This window comes from Chiloscyllium plagiosum, unplaced genomic scaffold (genome assembly GCF_037043375.1).
Source record: "Chiloscyllium plagiosum isolate Xiang-an unplaced genomic scaffold, Cpla_swu_hap1 HiC_scaffold_6, whole genome shotgun sequence".
NCBI classification, from domain to species: Eukaryota; Metazoa; Chordata; class Chondrichthyes; order Orectolobiformes; family Hemiscylliidae; genus Chiloscyllium; species Chiloscyllium plagiosum.
The window spans coordinates 100,818,662-100,833,201 of record NW_028270144.1 but is presented as its reverse complement, the minus strand read 5'-3'; the positions used below and the strand labels follow the sequence as shown (position 1 = coordinate 100,833,201).

Genomic DNA, 14,540 nt, shown 5'->3' with positions numbered 1-14,540 from the left:
GACAATATCCACTTTAGTAAATTAACAATTTCAAAACGGGAAATGAGAAAATTGGATTTTGAACATGTATAAAAGAGAGTTCAAAAGATTTTTTTTTAAAGTTAGCTATGTGAAAGAAAGAAAGAAGGTAGAATCCTGGAAGCAGGGTGAGAATATAGAATTGGGTTGTTGGCATTTGTGAAAGATAAGCATTATTACAGGCTGCTTTAACTTGCTATGTAATTCAACAGTAAAGATGAATAGATTGAACAATAGCTTTGGAAGTATAAATTTTACATTCCTTAGTCCTAAGTCACATCTTATACATTTTAATTTTCCAGAATTTTTCACTATACTGAATAGATCAATTTAGGTCACAGAACACCGCAGGTTGCAGATATTACAAGGGATAGATTTTAAAATGCTATCAATCACACAGTGCGTACAGGACTTGCATACTATATCTTGATTACACTTAATGACATTAGCATTAAAAACCGCAACTGAATTGCGGAAAGTTAAATTATTGCAATGGTGGCTGCAAACTGGGGTTGTGTTGATAGATTTCATGCTGGGAAATTGAAATTCATCACCTGCCAGGAGCATGCATTTAAAAATTCCATTTAAAAGGCAAAAAGGTAAAACTGAACTACAAACAGCTTGATTTGTGGCTTTATTTTCTCATTTCATTCTATTATTTGTCATTAACAATGTAATCTGTTCTGTGGTTTAAAACCAGGACCTGGAAATTTATGGATGCTCATTTTTAGGCATTACATCTGAATAGTGAGAACCGAGATGTCCCTGATAGTGGATCTTTGGTCATTTTACAAGGCAAGAACAGCCAGTCAGCAAGAAGACTGAGATTACACACCTTTGCATTGTAGCAGTTCTTAAATAAGTGAAGTGAAAGCTAAGGCTGACTGAAGGCCTGAGGCTGGTGGAATGATCAAACCCCAGGGGATGCAATGAATTAGAACTGGGGTGGGGAGGGGGAACAGAGTTGCAAGGAGGGATTCAGCAGCTGAAGAGAGGGAATTGCAGTCTGGACAGGAGGCTGAAAGATGGGGCGTAGTCTTGGGTAAGTTCAGAAATGATAACAGTCTGGAGGATTGTCAGAAACAGTATCAAACTTTTGTCAGGAAGATCCCTGCTCCACTCAGCTCTACAGGCAGGCCAGGTTAAAAAAAATTACTATCATTAGCAGGCAGGTCTGAGGTCTAATTTGACCCAGTCTACCTACATCACACTAATGTGGGTTAATTCAAGGACGTCATATTTAAAGTACCAGCTTCAAGCAGGCATTAGACCTCTTATTTGTATAATGTAAAAGCCCAAACATTTATTTCAGGCATGGATGATAAATGCTTAGTATTCCTTTCCCAGTGAAGTCACATCTAAGTACTCAAATAAGAGCAAAATACAGTGGGCGATAGAAATCTGAAACAAAATAAAAAGTGCTGAAGAAACTCAGCATCCCTGGTAGCATCTGTAGAGAGAGAAACAGAGTTAATGTTCCAATATGACTCCTCTTCACTCTGCCCTTCCCCTGAAGAGTAGTCATATCAGTCTCAGATCTCTCTCTCTGTCTCTCTCCCTGTCTCTCTACAGATGCTGCCAGAGCTGCTTTTCAATATCTGAGTGCTTCCTGATTGCAATATCAGAGATCTGGTATGACAACCAGAATCAGAAAAGTGAGTGCTGCAGTATTTATAGGCCCCGATACTTCATTAGCAAGGGCTTAGAAATAATTCTGCATAGCATTTGGACACGAAGCTTACCATTTTCATATGAAAATCCTTTTTCTGCTATTTTTCTGGTGGGAAATCATTAACTTATCAACTGTCTGTTTTAATTCCATTAGTACAACTAGAAAATAGCATACCTAATTTTCCATGATTAACTTACATAGTTGTATACTATTTCCACTGAAAACTTTAATATAAGTCATGTTCAGTCCCTAAAGGTTTGTAACCAGGTAAACAATACTAATTGTTTCTTTATAGGTGCTGCATAGTTTTCTCTGCAATGTCACTTGCCTGTGTCACTTTGTGGCTTTCTCCTTTCATCCACATAACATTATATTTCCTAATTTAGTGACAATTGTAAACTTGTATATATTACACATTATTCCTTAATCTAAGTCATTGCTAAGTACCGTGAAAAGCCCAGTACAAATCCCTAGGAAATGTTACTCGTCACATCCAACCAATCAGATTGCACCCCTTTCTTCCTTCCTCTCTTAAAACTAATATTAACTCATGTCACACCGTTGCTTTACAATTCTGTGCACTTCCATTCTTGCTGATAATGTCGTATTAAATTACTTACCTGTGGTCTGAAACACAGCAATGATGCTAATCCTCAGGTGTACCAGCATACACACCACTTCCCTGGTGGCACTGCTGTTCAATAAAGCTTCCAGCCTCCAATTGACTGACAGTTCTTGGCAGATGGGTCTTCTGCAGCTGGGAAAACCTGATTCCTGGGAAAGCCTGCCACTGTTCAATTAAATGCCTGAGTGGAACTTAACAGCCGACCTTCCCAAAAAGAAGTGTAGCAGGTTCTTGATGTCTCTCCAGCGAGTGGTTGGGACCTCTGCCACCTCCATTTGCTACTATCTTCCATTTCTCTGGTGATAGATTCCAGTAACTTCCCCACAACGAATGTTAAGGTAGTAATTGATTTTTCTTTTCCTTATATATGGATTGACATTTCTAACTTTAATCCAAAGGCATAATTCCAGAATTTATTATGCTTTGCATAGTTAAGTTTCATATATTCAATTTCCTAACATATTTCTTTTAATATTCTGGGCAGAAATTATCAGATGCTGGAGAGTTCTTTGTCTCCAGACCCATTATTTTCTACATTACCGTTTATTTACATTAAATCCACTAAGTTCCTCCCTTGCATTATTTTTAGGTTCCCTTGTATTGCTGGTATTTTGTCCTCTTCCTTCACTGTGAAAATGGATACAAGGTACTCATTTAACAGATCTGCCATTGCCACATTGTCCTTAGTAGTCTTTGCTGTAACTGCCATTTAGTGCCCATTCTCCTTCACTATGTTCCTTCTCTTAATAGATTTAGGAAATAATTTGCTGTAGCTATGACACCCCTTGTCCAATTTATTTTAATATTTCTTTTTTTTTGTGCCATGTATTACTTGTGTTGTAGTTATTGTTGCTTTTTACAGCTCTCCCAGCCAATTAATTTTCACTTCTCCTTACATTTGTGTAACCCTTTTAGTTCAGCTTAATTGTTTGCAGTAATTGCTTAATTACACAAATGGAAACTATGCCTTTTAGGGGTATGCATGGTTTTGTGTCATCAAAATCTTATTTGAATAGTTCCCACTGCTTGTATGTAGATTTATCCATTAAACATTCAACTCAGTTCATTACTGCTAATTAATTTCCCATTTTTGTAAGGTTCCCTCACTATTAGAAATTTCAGTTTGTGATTCTTGCTTCTCTTTGCAGGTTCTAAAAAATAGATTTTGGTTTTTAAAAATCCTGTTTTTATTTTTTAAAAGTTCAGTTTTTACTATTTGAGCTGTTGAGCTGTTCTTAGTCTTAAGTGAAAAATAAAATCTCTATTTATAAAGATGTTTCCTTGAACTCTGATTATGCATTACCTCGCCCTCCCCCAACAATTCTATCCAATGATGAGACCATTACTAAGAAGTCTGTCATTATTCAAACAGCTCTTTGTATATATGTTCTTTTTCACTTGGCAATAATATCTTTTGTTCATGGCAAAATTCTTATGTTAATTTCCTTTTCCAGTATGTATCAGGAAATTAATTCTTTCTGGCCATTGACTTCAATGCGTGTACACTGCCAACATACACTTGAAAATATTACCCCATTGCATCAAGACCATTGCACAGATCTGCTGGTAACCTGTAGTTGGATGGATGAGACTTGTCATGTATATCACTCCATTCCTTATAGCACAGAGGTTTAGGTTAGAAATATTGATTTAAGTACAATGTAAGATGTCAAACTTACACATTGGAGAACTGAAGAAACTGATGCTTCTACTGATACTTTGCTTGCTAGTGTTGGGTGTGGTTTGGTGGATCTCTAAGTCATAAGAGAGTGGGATCAAGTCTGACACCAGAAACATCGGCACAAAACTGAGTTGACATTTCAGCACAGTAATGCTGAAATGCTGTACTGTCAGAGGTCCTGTCTTTTATATGAGACAATAACATCAAGTTCTGCTTTCTCTCTAGTGAATGTAAATAATTTTATGTAATCATTTGAAGAAAAGGGAAGTTCGCCCTGGTGGTCCTACACAATATTTATCATTCAATATTGAGAAATATTTACTCATGATGTAAACGTATCCTTGCTCCATTATGCAAATTAGATGGTTGTGAACTTCTCTCAGTTATAAGGATCTCCAACATTCTAATACTGGAGTATATTCATAAAGCAGTTTTGCTTTGTTGGCATAATGATAGCAATGTTTGGAAAACTCCAAATAGAAATCCTAATAGAGCTTATACTTTATTATATTGTTGCAAAAACAGTATCGTTTAACTAAAATCTATCTAAATTACTTAAATCAAAACTTTAGCATGGTCTGTTGAAATCAAACTTGGCTTTGCCACAGAAGTGGTAGTCTGGGGGAATGCAACAACCACCTGTTTATAGGGTGCACCTGATTTTCATTTCATAGATTTCAGTGGAATGTAAAACCAGATGGATTTCATGCTGGATAGGAAGCTTTCTCTGCCAGATTACTAGCAGACAGTGAAGACCAACATCTACCTACTGTTCTTAAAATTATTAGCAGAAGCAGACCATTCTTATGCACTAATGTAATGTGTATTTGGTTTTAACCAGTCCGTGATTTTAGATTTATTGCTTGTTATTCTAACAAAAAAAGACCTTTCAAAATTGAATTACTGTGAATAGTCTTTCTGATACCTTCTCATAATTTGATAAATTTCAAGCAGATGGAAAGATAAATACATGCAGGAATATGATTTTGAGTCATTTAACAAAGGGACAGCTGGGTGGGTCATTCGCAGCTTAGAACTTACATTTTCAGATTATTCTTTTTTTCCATTTGGCTACAGGTTTCATTTGGGGTGAAGTAAAACAAATGTGGGATGGTGGACTTCAGGACTACATACATGACTGGTGGAACCTTATGGATTTTGTAATGAATTCTTTATATCTAGCAACAATTTCTTTGAAAATTGTTGCTTTTGTTAAGGTAATTACTTTATTTACTTACTTCATTCTTTCTTAGCAGCTGAACATTGTGATAACTTCTTGGATTATAGATACAGTTGAGTGAAAATATTGATTCCAGCAGGTTACAGATAGGAAAATAAAAATAAATCAGAGCACCAAAACTCTTGCTTAATTTAGCTTGGTAATGGGTAAAGAAAGAGGAAAGGGCAAATGCAATAAAGTAAGAGGAAAGAAACAGGTGAGATTGGGGAATTTTGGTAATGAATGAACAAAAATGAGAATGAAAGAGGAGCTGTAGAGCAAGGAAGATAAAAACAAACAAGGTGAGGAAATGGAATTGAAAAGACGAACAATAAAACAGCTGAAAGGTGTGAAAGTAACACCTGAAAATAAGAATGGAGAGGAGAATGAACAGATATAAAGAATGGGCATGTGTAAATAAAAGTGAAAGAAGAGAGAGACATTAATAATAGACAGGATAAGAAGAAAGCAGAAAGAGAGAGGTATAAGCAGCAAAGAACGTGAAATGTTATTTGGAAGACCTTTCGTGAGAAGCATTGAGCATGACATTTTTAGTGGAATCAGGCAAATAAAAATGAAGTAGTGCATAATTGTGTTTCTAGCCTTTTACCACAACAACATTTTGAAGGTTTGAGGAGAGCCTTTCTGAGTTCCTGCCTGATACATGCTCACAATATGTGTTATATCTCACCACATGCAAATACTTAAATCTTAGCTTTAGTTTGTAATAAACCATGATTATTTATATAAGCTTTAATAAATGAATTTGATCATATTACAAAGCTGAGGATATGTTAACTCACGGGTGGTTAAATTTAATGCTTGGACTTCATTGAATATATTTAATTTATTTTGTTTTTGACCTTTTCAGTTTTGTATTTATCTGAATTGCTAAAGCAGCCAGCATGTCTGTTGTATATTCAACATTCGTTTTTCTTTCATTCTTTGACAACATCTATAGTTTAAGCAGCTTTGCTGAACAGTCTTAAATTTCTAAAATATTAAAAATAAGCAGATTAAGCAGTCCTGCTCAAAACTGTCTATCAAAATATAGCATTATACTTCTGCAAAATCAAACACTCCTTATCTATCAAATGCTTTATTTTGAGCTCTATTTTCCATCTTTAACTTAACAGCATCCAGTAATTAAACAGGAGTTTGAAGAAAAGATTACCCTGCGCATCATTTCCAGATCAATTAAAAACAGTGATTTTTCACAGCAGTAATCATTAGGCTTTCAGAGAAATAAGATATCTTTTTGAATGTAAAAATGTCTAAAAATACAACATATATAGTACCTGTAAGCACCCAGACACTATGCTTAACAGCTGTTCCAATAAATCAGTGAAACAGTAAGAGAAGGCAGTCGTTGAGTCTGTCATTTGTGGTTTGATGCCCATGTCGATGACAATAATTTAGCCGCAAATCATTATGTTCTTGTATTTTGAAATTGATATCTAATATATGATAATAACTGTAGACTTTATATTTAGACTGCATAGGTCAGTAAAACAAAACAGACATTTCTTTAAACAGAGATTATTCCAATCATTTTCTGATTTGTACAATGGAATATTTTATTTTTGTGACAGATAAATAGTTATTGACCTTTATCAAGCTGATTGAAGTTGTTACATGTTTTATACTGACACTATTATTTTGTTTAAAGTACAGTGGTTCACGCCAACGGGAGGACTGGGAAATGTGGCATCCTACCCTTGTTGCTGAAGCATTATTTGCTATTGCAAACATCTTCAGTTCCCTTCGCCTAATTTCACTTTTCACTGCTAATTCTCATCTGGGACCTCTCCAAATATCTCTTGGACGTATGCTGTTGGATATTTTGAAGTTTTTATTCATATACTGTCTGGTGCTACTAGCTTTTGCAAATGGTCTGAATCAATTATACTTTTACTATGAGACAAATGCTACAGAAGAACCAAATAACTGCAAAGGAATAAGGTGTGAAAAACAGAACAATGCCTTCTCAACGTAAGCATATTTATTTTCTTTTGATTTGCAATTTATAGTTAGATATTGATTACAGTCATGAATCTGTACTGAAATCTCCAGTGTTCATTGTTGTCTTACAAGAGAGCATGTATTAAGAAAAATCCCTTCATATCTAGACATCTTTTGCCTTGAAACTGTAAGAGACATTCTGTATTCAAATATTTCATTCTTACTGTTGAATAAGTATTTTAATGGGGTGGGATGAGGTGAGGGTGAGGCTGGGAATTGAGTGAATGATCTCATAAATAGAATTTGTGCCTTATTGGCACAAGGGTAATCCATTATTTTATAGTCAGACCATACTAGGATTGCTGGAGGCTGTCAGTGACAATATGTGAGCATAGTTTACCTTGGAACTGCATATTCAGCATAGTAGGCATGCCAAATGGGTTTATAGAAGGCCATTACTTAAACTGATCTGTTTTTCTACTGCTTCAAATTGATCAATATGATGGAATTTTTTAATGTTTGGACTTCATTGAATATATTTAATTTATTTTGTTTTTGACCTTTTTAGTTTTGTATTTATCTGAATTGCTAAAGCAGCCAGCATGGCTGATAGATTGTTGTTGAAAAATGTTACTGCTGGCTGTGAAACCATGCTCTAATTGCAGCTTTCAGGAGAAAAGAAATAAGTGACTGAGCCTTGTCTTAATGGACTGAATTTTTTAAAAAAATTGTGCTATTTTCAGATGTTTCATGGAAGGTTTCCTGCTGTATCTGATGGTGACTTTAGTTTTGCAATTTTCCACTGCTCACATCATTAATTATTCATCCAATCTGTATGGCACACTCCTCATTCAGTCGTGAGACAATGGGGTAGAATTAGTTGCCACTGCTGGAACATCCATCAATTTGCACCCTGGGCACTATATTTATATGCCAGCTGAGCACCATTTCGTATACTTGGAACCAAAAGCTACCTTTTACAATGTTGTTCTCAGCATTTATCATTAAAGATATGCTTCAGAAAGGGAGACTGTTTCTCCACCAAGGACATAGAGGTGTTGGTGAATGGGTTGGTCAGCACAAGTGAAGTGCTGTTTCGTCAAGGCATAGAAAGGAGGCCACACCACCAGATGTAGCCACCCTGGACAAAAAGAGTGATCTGGTCAATTTGATATCCCAGGTGAAAGAAATGCCCAGAAATACCATAAGGATAAGTGCCCTTTTCTCTTTCATATTTTACGCTTTCTCTAACTTTGTCACTGCTCACAGCTCCCACCAAGTCAACATTTCCTACTATTACATGACAGATCTCCAACCAATGGTTCCGATTCCCCAAAACCATTAATCATTCCTGCCCTCTGTGCTTCCTACTCACTCAGTGGGAACCCTTTCAACACCCACACTGCTAATAGTTCCTACAAACATTTTAATCACGTTCAATCCCTCCTTCAGTCTTCTTACACAAGATCACAAGGACAAAGGCAGACAGTGGGATGGTTGACATTTTTGTGTTCAGTGCCACCATACCCAGAGTGGGCAAATGTGATTCTTTAATCTATGAGGGATAGGCCTCCACTTGTGAGTGAGGTAAGGCCCTTCAAGGAAAAATAGCATTAAACAATGAGGCAACAGGGTGGCTCAGTGTTTAACACTGCTGCTTCAGAGCACCAGGGATACAGGTTTGATTCCACCCTCGGGCCACTGTCTGCGTGGAGTTTGCACCTTCTCTCTGTGTCTGTGTGAGTGTCCTCTGGGTGCTCTGGTTTTGTCCCACAGTCCAATGATGTACAGTTTAGGTGGATTGGCCTTGATAAATTGCCAGTAGTGTCCAGGGATGTATAGGTTCGGTGGATTAGCTATGGGAAATGCAAGGTTATAAGGTAGGAGAGTGGACCTGGGAGGGATGTTCTTCGGAGGGTCAGTGTGGCCTCAATGGGCTGAATGGCCTGCTTCCACGCTGTTGGAATTCAATAAAATACAAACACACAGTTCAAGACATCTGTTATCATTGAATTCTGAATACTGATGTTGTGCAATGACCAACTATCCAGACTAAAAGTCCTAGCCACAAGCAATTTTGGCCATCTTGTTTAACATTTGAAATAAATCGTAGTAATGTATGCCAAATGCAAATAATCTCAGGTGAACTGTAAAATTTCACCTTCAGTCCACATTTCGCACTCACCTTCCATTGTGTTTACACAAGGACCTACACATTTCACACTTTAGACTGGAAAATATCCACACCATAAGCTTATATGCAATGCTATCTTTCTTGCAATATATGCAATGCTTAGGTACTGTGTGGGCTGAGGGTCAAGGAAGGAGTCATTATTAATGCTACATTTATAGTCTGCTGCTGCATGTGTGCCAAATGGCTTCCGCAGCATACACCTGACTCCGGTCACATAGAGACATCCCACTGCCTTTCTTGTCAGAGGCCTTCATGTGCCACTATTGGAATATATTAGTTGAATGGTATTTGTGTGTGCTGCAAGTGCTGTGTGAGTGCATTATTGAGATTCTCTTTTACTTCTGATATTCCCACATTCGTATGAACCATTCCCAAAGGATCCAGGTACAGAAGCTGTTGACATTCCTGTGTCCGCTGCACTCATCCACAGGAATGGATGAGAAACATGGACATCTGGAAACCTGGGACCAGCATTAAACTCTAGTGGATGTTGTGCAGCCTCCTAATGTAGACTCTCCAGCCACAGATGCCTTACTGATGGTAGTGAAATGCAGGAGAGTCACAGTTGCTCGTCATCCATGGGAAGCCATGTGGATGAGAGAGAGACAGTACAGAGAGGCACTGTAATCTGTTTAAAGATGATATTCAGAAGACTATATCGTGATGTCCAGTGTATCTGCAGTGCAGCAATTTCTTCCAATGTTTAAGGCCAATGAAAGGTGTAAGGTGACTCATCAACAACATGTTCCTGGGCAAGTCAGATCTGGGGGGTGTTGTCACCATATAATACAGTCAAATGACACTGCTTAATCTTCGAATATTTTGCTCCACGAAACTGGCAAATACAACAAGGCTATGTGATAGATGATGAGAATCTTCAACAGCACAGCATTGTGCCAACTAGGGAAATTAGGATGTTCATCAGAAGGAACTGCACTTTCGTCACCTTAGAGTGCAGCAGTGTCAATCAAAGTGACTCAGGCTGTATTTCTATGGAGCCACTTTCTATAGTACTGAGTTGTGTAAAGTCCTCCTTCACCGACTGTTAATGTTTTGATACTACAGAGACAGCATCCCCTGTTTAATCCCAACTGTAAGTGCAGTTTAACAATCTTCTTCTGCACTTCCTATTGTTTAATAAGACTCAGTTATAATCTCATGGATGCTTTCATAGCATCTGATTGAATCGTAGTAAAGCTTCTTGTTAGTATAGGCACTAGGGGAAGAATAGCCATCATTCAGACATTGTTAGAACATTGTATGGTCCTATGGATGGCTAGCCTCTCAAGCCTGACTAATTGACAGTCAGCCACAGAGCTAATGATAAAATGTTACCATATATTTTAAAATGTGATAACCTGCTGTCAATAAAGGTTCACCTATGTCACATAGGTGTTGCCAACAGGTTTCTTCTTCCTTTGCCTACTGGTACATCTAGGTACAGTCCTGGGCACCAGAACTGGAGTGGCGAGAGCTTGCCTTATACTGGAGCCTGTCTTATAGTGGAATTTTGGATGGGAGACCATGAGTCATCTCTGGCTAGAGACCCCAAACATTCTGGAAGTGTCCAACCAGATGCAGACTCCTCCTTCTCAGCTTGACCTCTCACAGAGTTGGAGGTGCAGGGACCTCTGGAGCATCTGAGGAGAGACTTTTGGGATACTATGTGTATCTTCCTCTACCTGGGTGCTTACTGGCTTTTCTCATTGTGAGGAAGGGGCACTTGAAAATGAGGTCAAGGACCTTTATTCGCCCTCTGTTTCCATGCTGTTGGTGTTGAGTATCAATTGCTACAGCACTGGAGTGCAGATCTGTGCGTATAATTGGCAGACATTGTATGCTGGAGCTGGGTGTATATGGCAGGCGATAAACATGTCCAGGGAGACAGCCAAATGCATGCATGCTGGAACCAACAAACTACCAATAGCATTGGTGGAATCCTCCAACCTTTAATCCAGGTTTCTGAATGCCTCCGACAAACCTACCTTTGACTCCTTTCTCAGCATATTAATGACTGACACCAGGGGTTCGCTTCTGCCTGGTGCTCAGCAAATACCTGGTGTCCGGCGGTCTTCTCACTACCTGTGGCATTTCTTTCTCAGCCAGCCACACAATCATGGCCATGATTTACTCACCAGAGAGTGTGCACCTAACTTTAATCTCACGAATGTACCCACCAAGGTATCAGTAACTGAGCTGGTGGAGGGTGCAGGACACCAACCTTGACAGTGAATCTTTTGAAGAATCTGTGGCTACTTCATCAGGAGGTGGATGAGGAGATATTGGCTGGAGGATCTGCTCTCCTCAGGATGGAAACAATGTGGAACTATTGGTGTGTGTTGAAACCAAGAGAAGGAATAAGTAGCAGCATAAGTGTGGTAGTTTGGATATCTTGAGAATCCATTCACAATGGTGGTAATGTGATAGTAGTGCCAAAATCTTATTTGGTTGATAGGACATGGAAGTCTCAGCATCCCCATGCAGCTTCCTCAGCAATCGCCATTCTCTATTGTACACTAATGCTTTTCCTCTTTGTATTAGGTGATAACATGAATGTCAGGCACCCAACTTTGGCTCCTATTGTGAGTCATTTTCTTTGTAGTGAGACAAATGTATGGATTGGGTGAGGTAAAAGTGGCTGGCACTGGCTGTCAGTAGTGGTACAGGTGCAAGCAAGTTGTTGAGTGTCATGAATGAGTGAGTAGAAACCACAGAGGGAATTCAGGGTTAGTAGTTTAGAATGTTGGGGTGGATGAGAACCATTGAAGACAGATGCCGCATGCAATGGTGAAAGTGAGAGACCGTGAGATTTGATGGGAGGTGTATGCAGTTGCAGATTTAATGAATATGAGGTAGCAGAGAGAAGATGGTGGCATTCACCCATGTAGAGCACAGAAGATCATTAAACTTCTCGTACATTGCTGGACATTCCTCAAAGTCTTGGACACTGCACCAAACTGCGTAGCAACTTCAGACCAGGCTGTCCAAATCTAGGTCATACTGTCATTTGCAGGTTTTCAGAGAACCAGATGACCCACCTATCAAGCACCTTGTTCACCAGGATCTTCAGGACCCTGTCAGCAATCACAGTGCCACCTAGTTTCAGTTGATCAGCTCTGGGGGTATTGTTCTCACACTGCAACTGTGAAAGGCTATACCTGACTTGTAGCATTTGACCGGGTACACACCTGGAATTTAAATATATTGCCATTGACGTGAATCTTAGAACATCCTGGCAGCAGTGAGCATTTCAGCCACTGGTTGAATACACAATAGCACGAGGGCAGTGTCTGAGAGGCATGGTGTGTACACAATGATTAGATTAGATTAGATTACTTACAGTGTGGAAACAGGCCCTTCGGCCCAACAAGTCCACACCGACCTGCCGAAGCATATACCACCCAGACCCATACTCCTACATTTACCCCTTCACCTAATACTACGGACAATTTAGCATGGCCAATTCACCTAACCTGCATATTTTTGAATTGTGGGAGGAAATCAGAGCACCTGGAGGAAACCCACGCGGACAATGTGCAAACTCCACACAGTCAGTCGCCTGAGTCGGGAATTGAACCCGGGTCTCTGGCGCTGTGAGGCAGCAGTGCTAACCACTGTGCCACCGTGCCACCCAGGTGAGGTGAGGAGCAATCAATTGCATGAGATAACTAATAAGAGCGCATAGGGAGAAACCCTCCATGGAGCTATGAACTTTTAGTTAAATTCACTGCAATTACTTTTGGCCCCCAGCAAAAACTGAATGCCCTATGAGCCAACTCCACTCCTCACCCTGACAACCATCTGATTCTGACAGCTTACAGCTTTACAAAGTGAGCTTGCAACTGCATATTCATGCCATCACTAAGGCTGCCTAATTCCACCTCCTTAGCATCACCAATTATGCATCTTCCTCAGCTCATCTGTTGTTAAAACCCTCATCATGCCTTCATTACTTTTTAGTCTTGTGCTTTAGACCACATTCCTGGCAAGCGTTCACTTTTGATTTTTCATAAAGATTAAGTTATTCAAATTGCTTGTGCCCATGTTGTAATTCACACTAAATCTTATTTACCCATCACCACTGTGCTCACTGGTTCAATTTGTCTCCTCGTTATGCAACTCATCAACTTTAAAATTCTGATCTTGTTTTCATCTTATTCCAAAGTCTCACACCTCACTAACCTTTGTATCTCTCTCGCACCACAAGCATAGAAGGCACCTCCATCTCTCCAATTCTGGAATTGAGCGTCTAATAATGACCATGAAACTTGTTGATTATCAGAAAAACCATTTTGGTTTACTAATGTCCTTTAGAGAAGGAAACTACTATCTTTACCTGGTCAGGCCTATATGTGGCTCGGGACCCACAGCAATATGGTTGACTCTTAACTGCCCTCGGTTTTAGGAATGGGCAATAAATATCAGCTAGTGACATCTACATCCTGTGAATGAATTAAAAAACGTAAACATTCCCAATTTTAATTGCTCCATCAGTGACTGTTATGACTTCAGCTGATGAAGCCTAATTTTTAGAATTCTCTCCCTCAATCTCTCCACCTTTCTATGCTCTACCTTCTTTTGTTTTCCTTGTTTAAGACATACATTAAAACCAACCCTGTGGTTCAAACTTTGGAGCATGTGCCCAGATATTGCCCAATGTGACTTAGTGTAAAATTTTCGTTGATAATACTTCTGAGAAGACAGGTGCCTGAGAAATACTTTATTTCATTAAATATGCAATGTAAATATAAGTTAAACATATATTTTCTTAACAGTGGATTTTGTTTATGGGGCAAGTGTAAAATAATAGCTAAATCTTTTGAAATTAAAAATTACTTTCAAACTCAGTTCAGTAGACAACAGTTAATGCAAGATCAATTGTCAGTTCTGAGATTCATAGAATTTTCTTAACCAAAGAGTCATCAAGGGGCCAGTAATTCAGTTGGCCAACTCAAAATAAGGCTAACCGGCCAGGATGCAATCCGAATTCCAGCTGAGGTAAACTTGGGACCTGTCTCATTGTCTTTATCTGTACTAAAATCATAGCATCTTGTCAGTAATCCTCAAATAATCAGGGGTGCCACCAAAAGAAGACAAAAGCTGAAAAACAAACATGAAAAGATTTGGGACCAAGGCAGGTGAGGAATATGAAATTAATTTGCAGACCAG

General features: G+C 38.8%; 1 protein-coding gene across 2 annotated transcripts in view; it reads left to right on the top strand.

Moving 5' to 3' along the window:
* trpc4b (transient receptor potential cation channel, subfamily C, member 4b) overlaps window positions 1-14,540 on the top strand; it is a 97,832-nt gene that overhangs the window by 71,469 nt on the left and 11,823 nt on the right. For both annotated transcript variants that reach the window (XM_043692114.2, XM_043692115.2), the window contains exons 5-6: window positions 5,074-5,213; window positions 6,885-7,207. In XM_043692114.2, coding sequence (XP_043548049.1) covers window positions 5,074-5,213; window positions 6,885-7,207 — 463 coding nt within the window. The remainder of the gene's footprint in view (window positions 1-5,073; window positions 5,214-6,884; window positions 7,208-14,540) is intronic.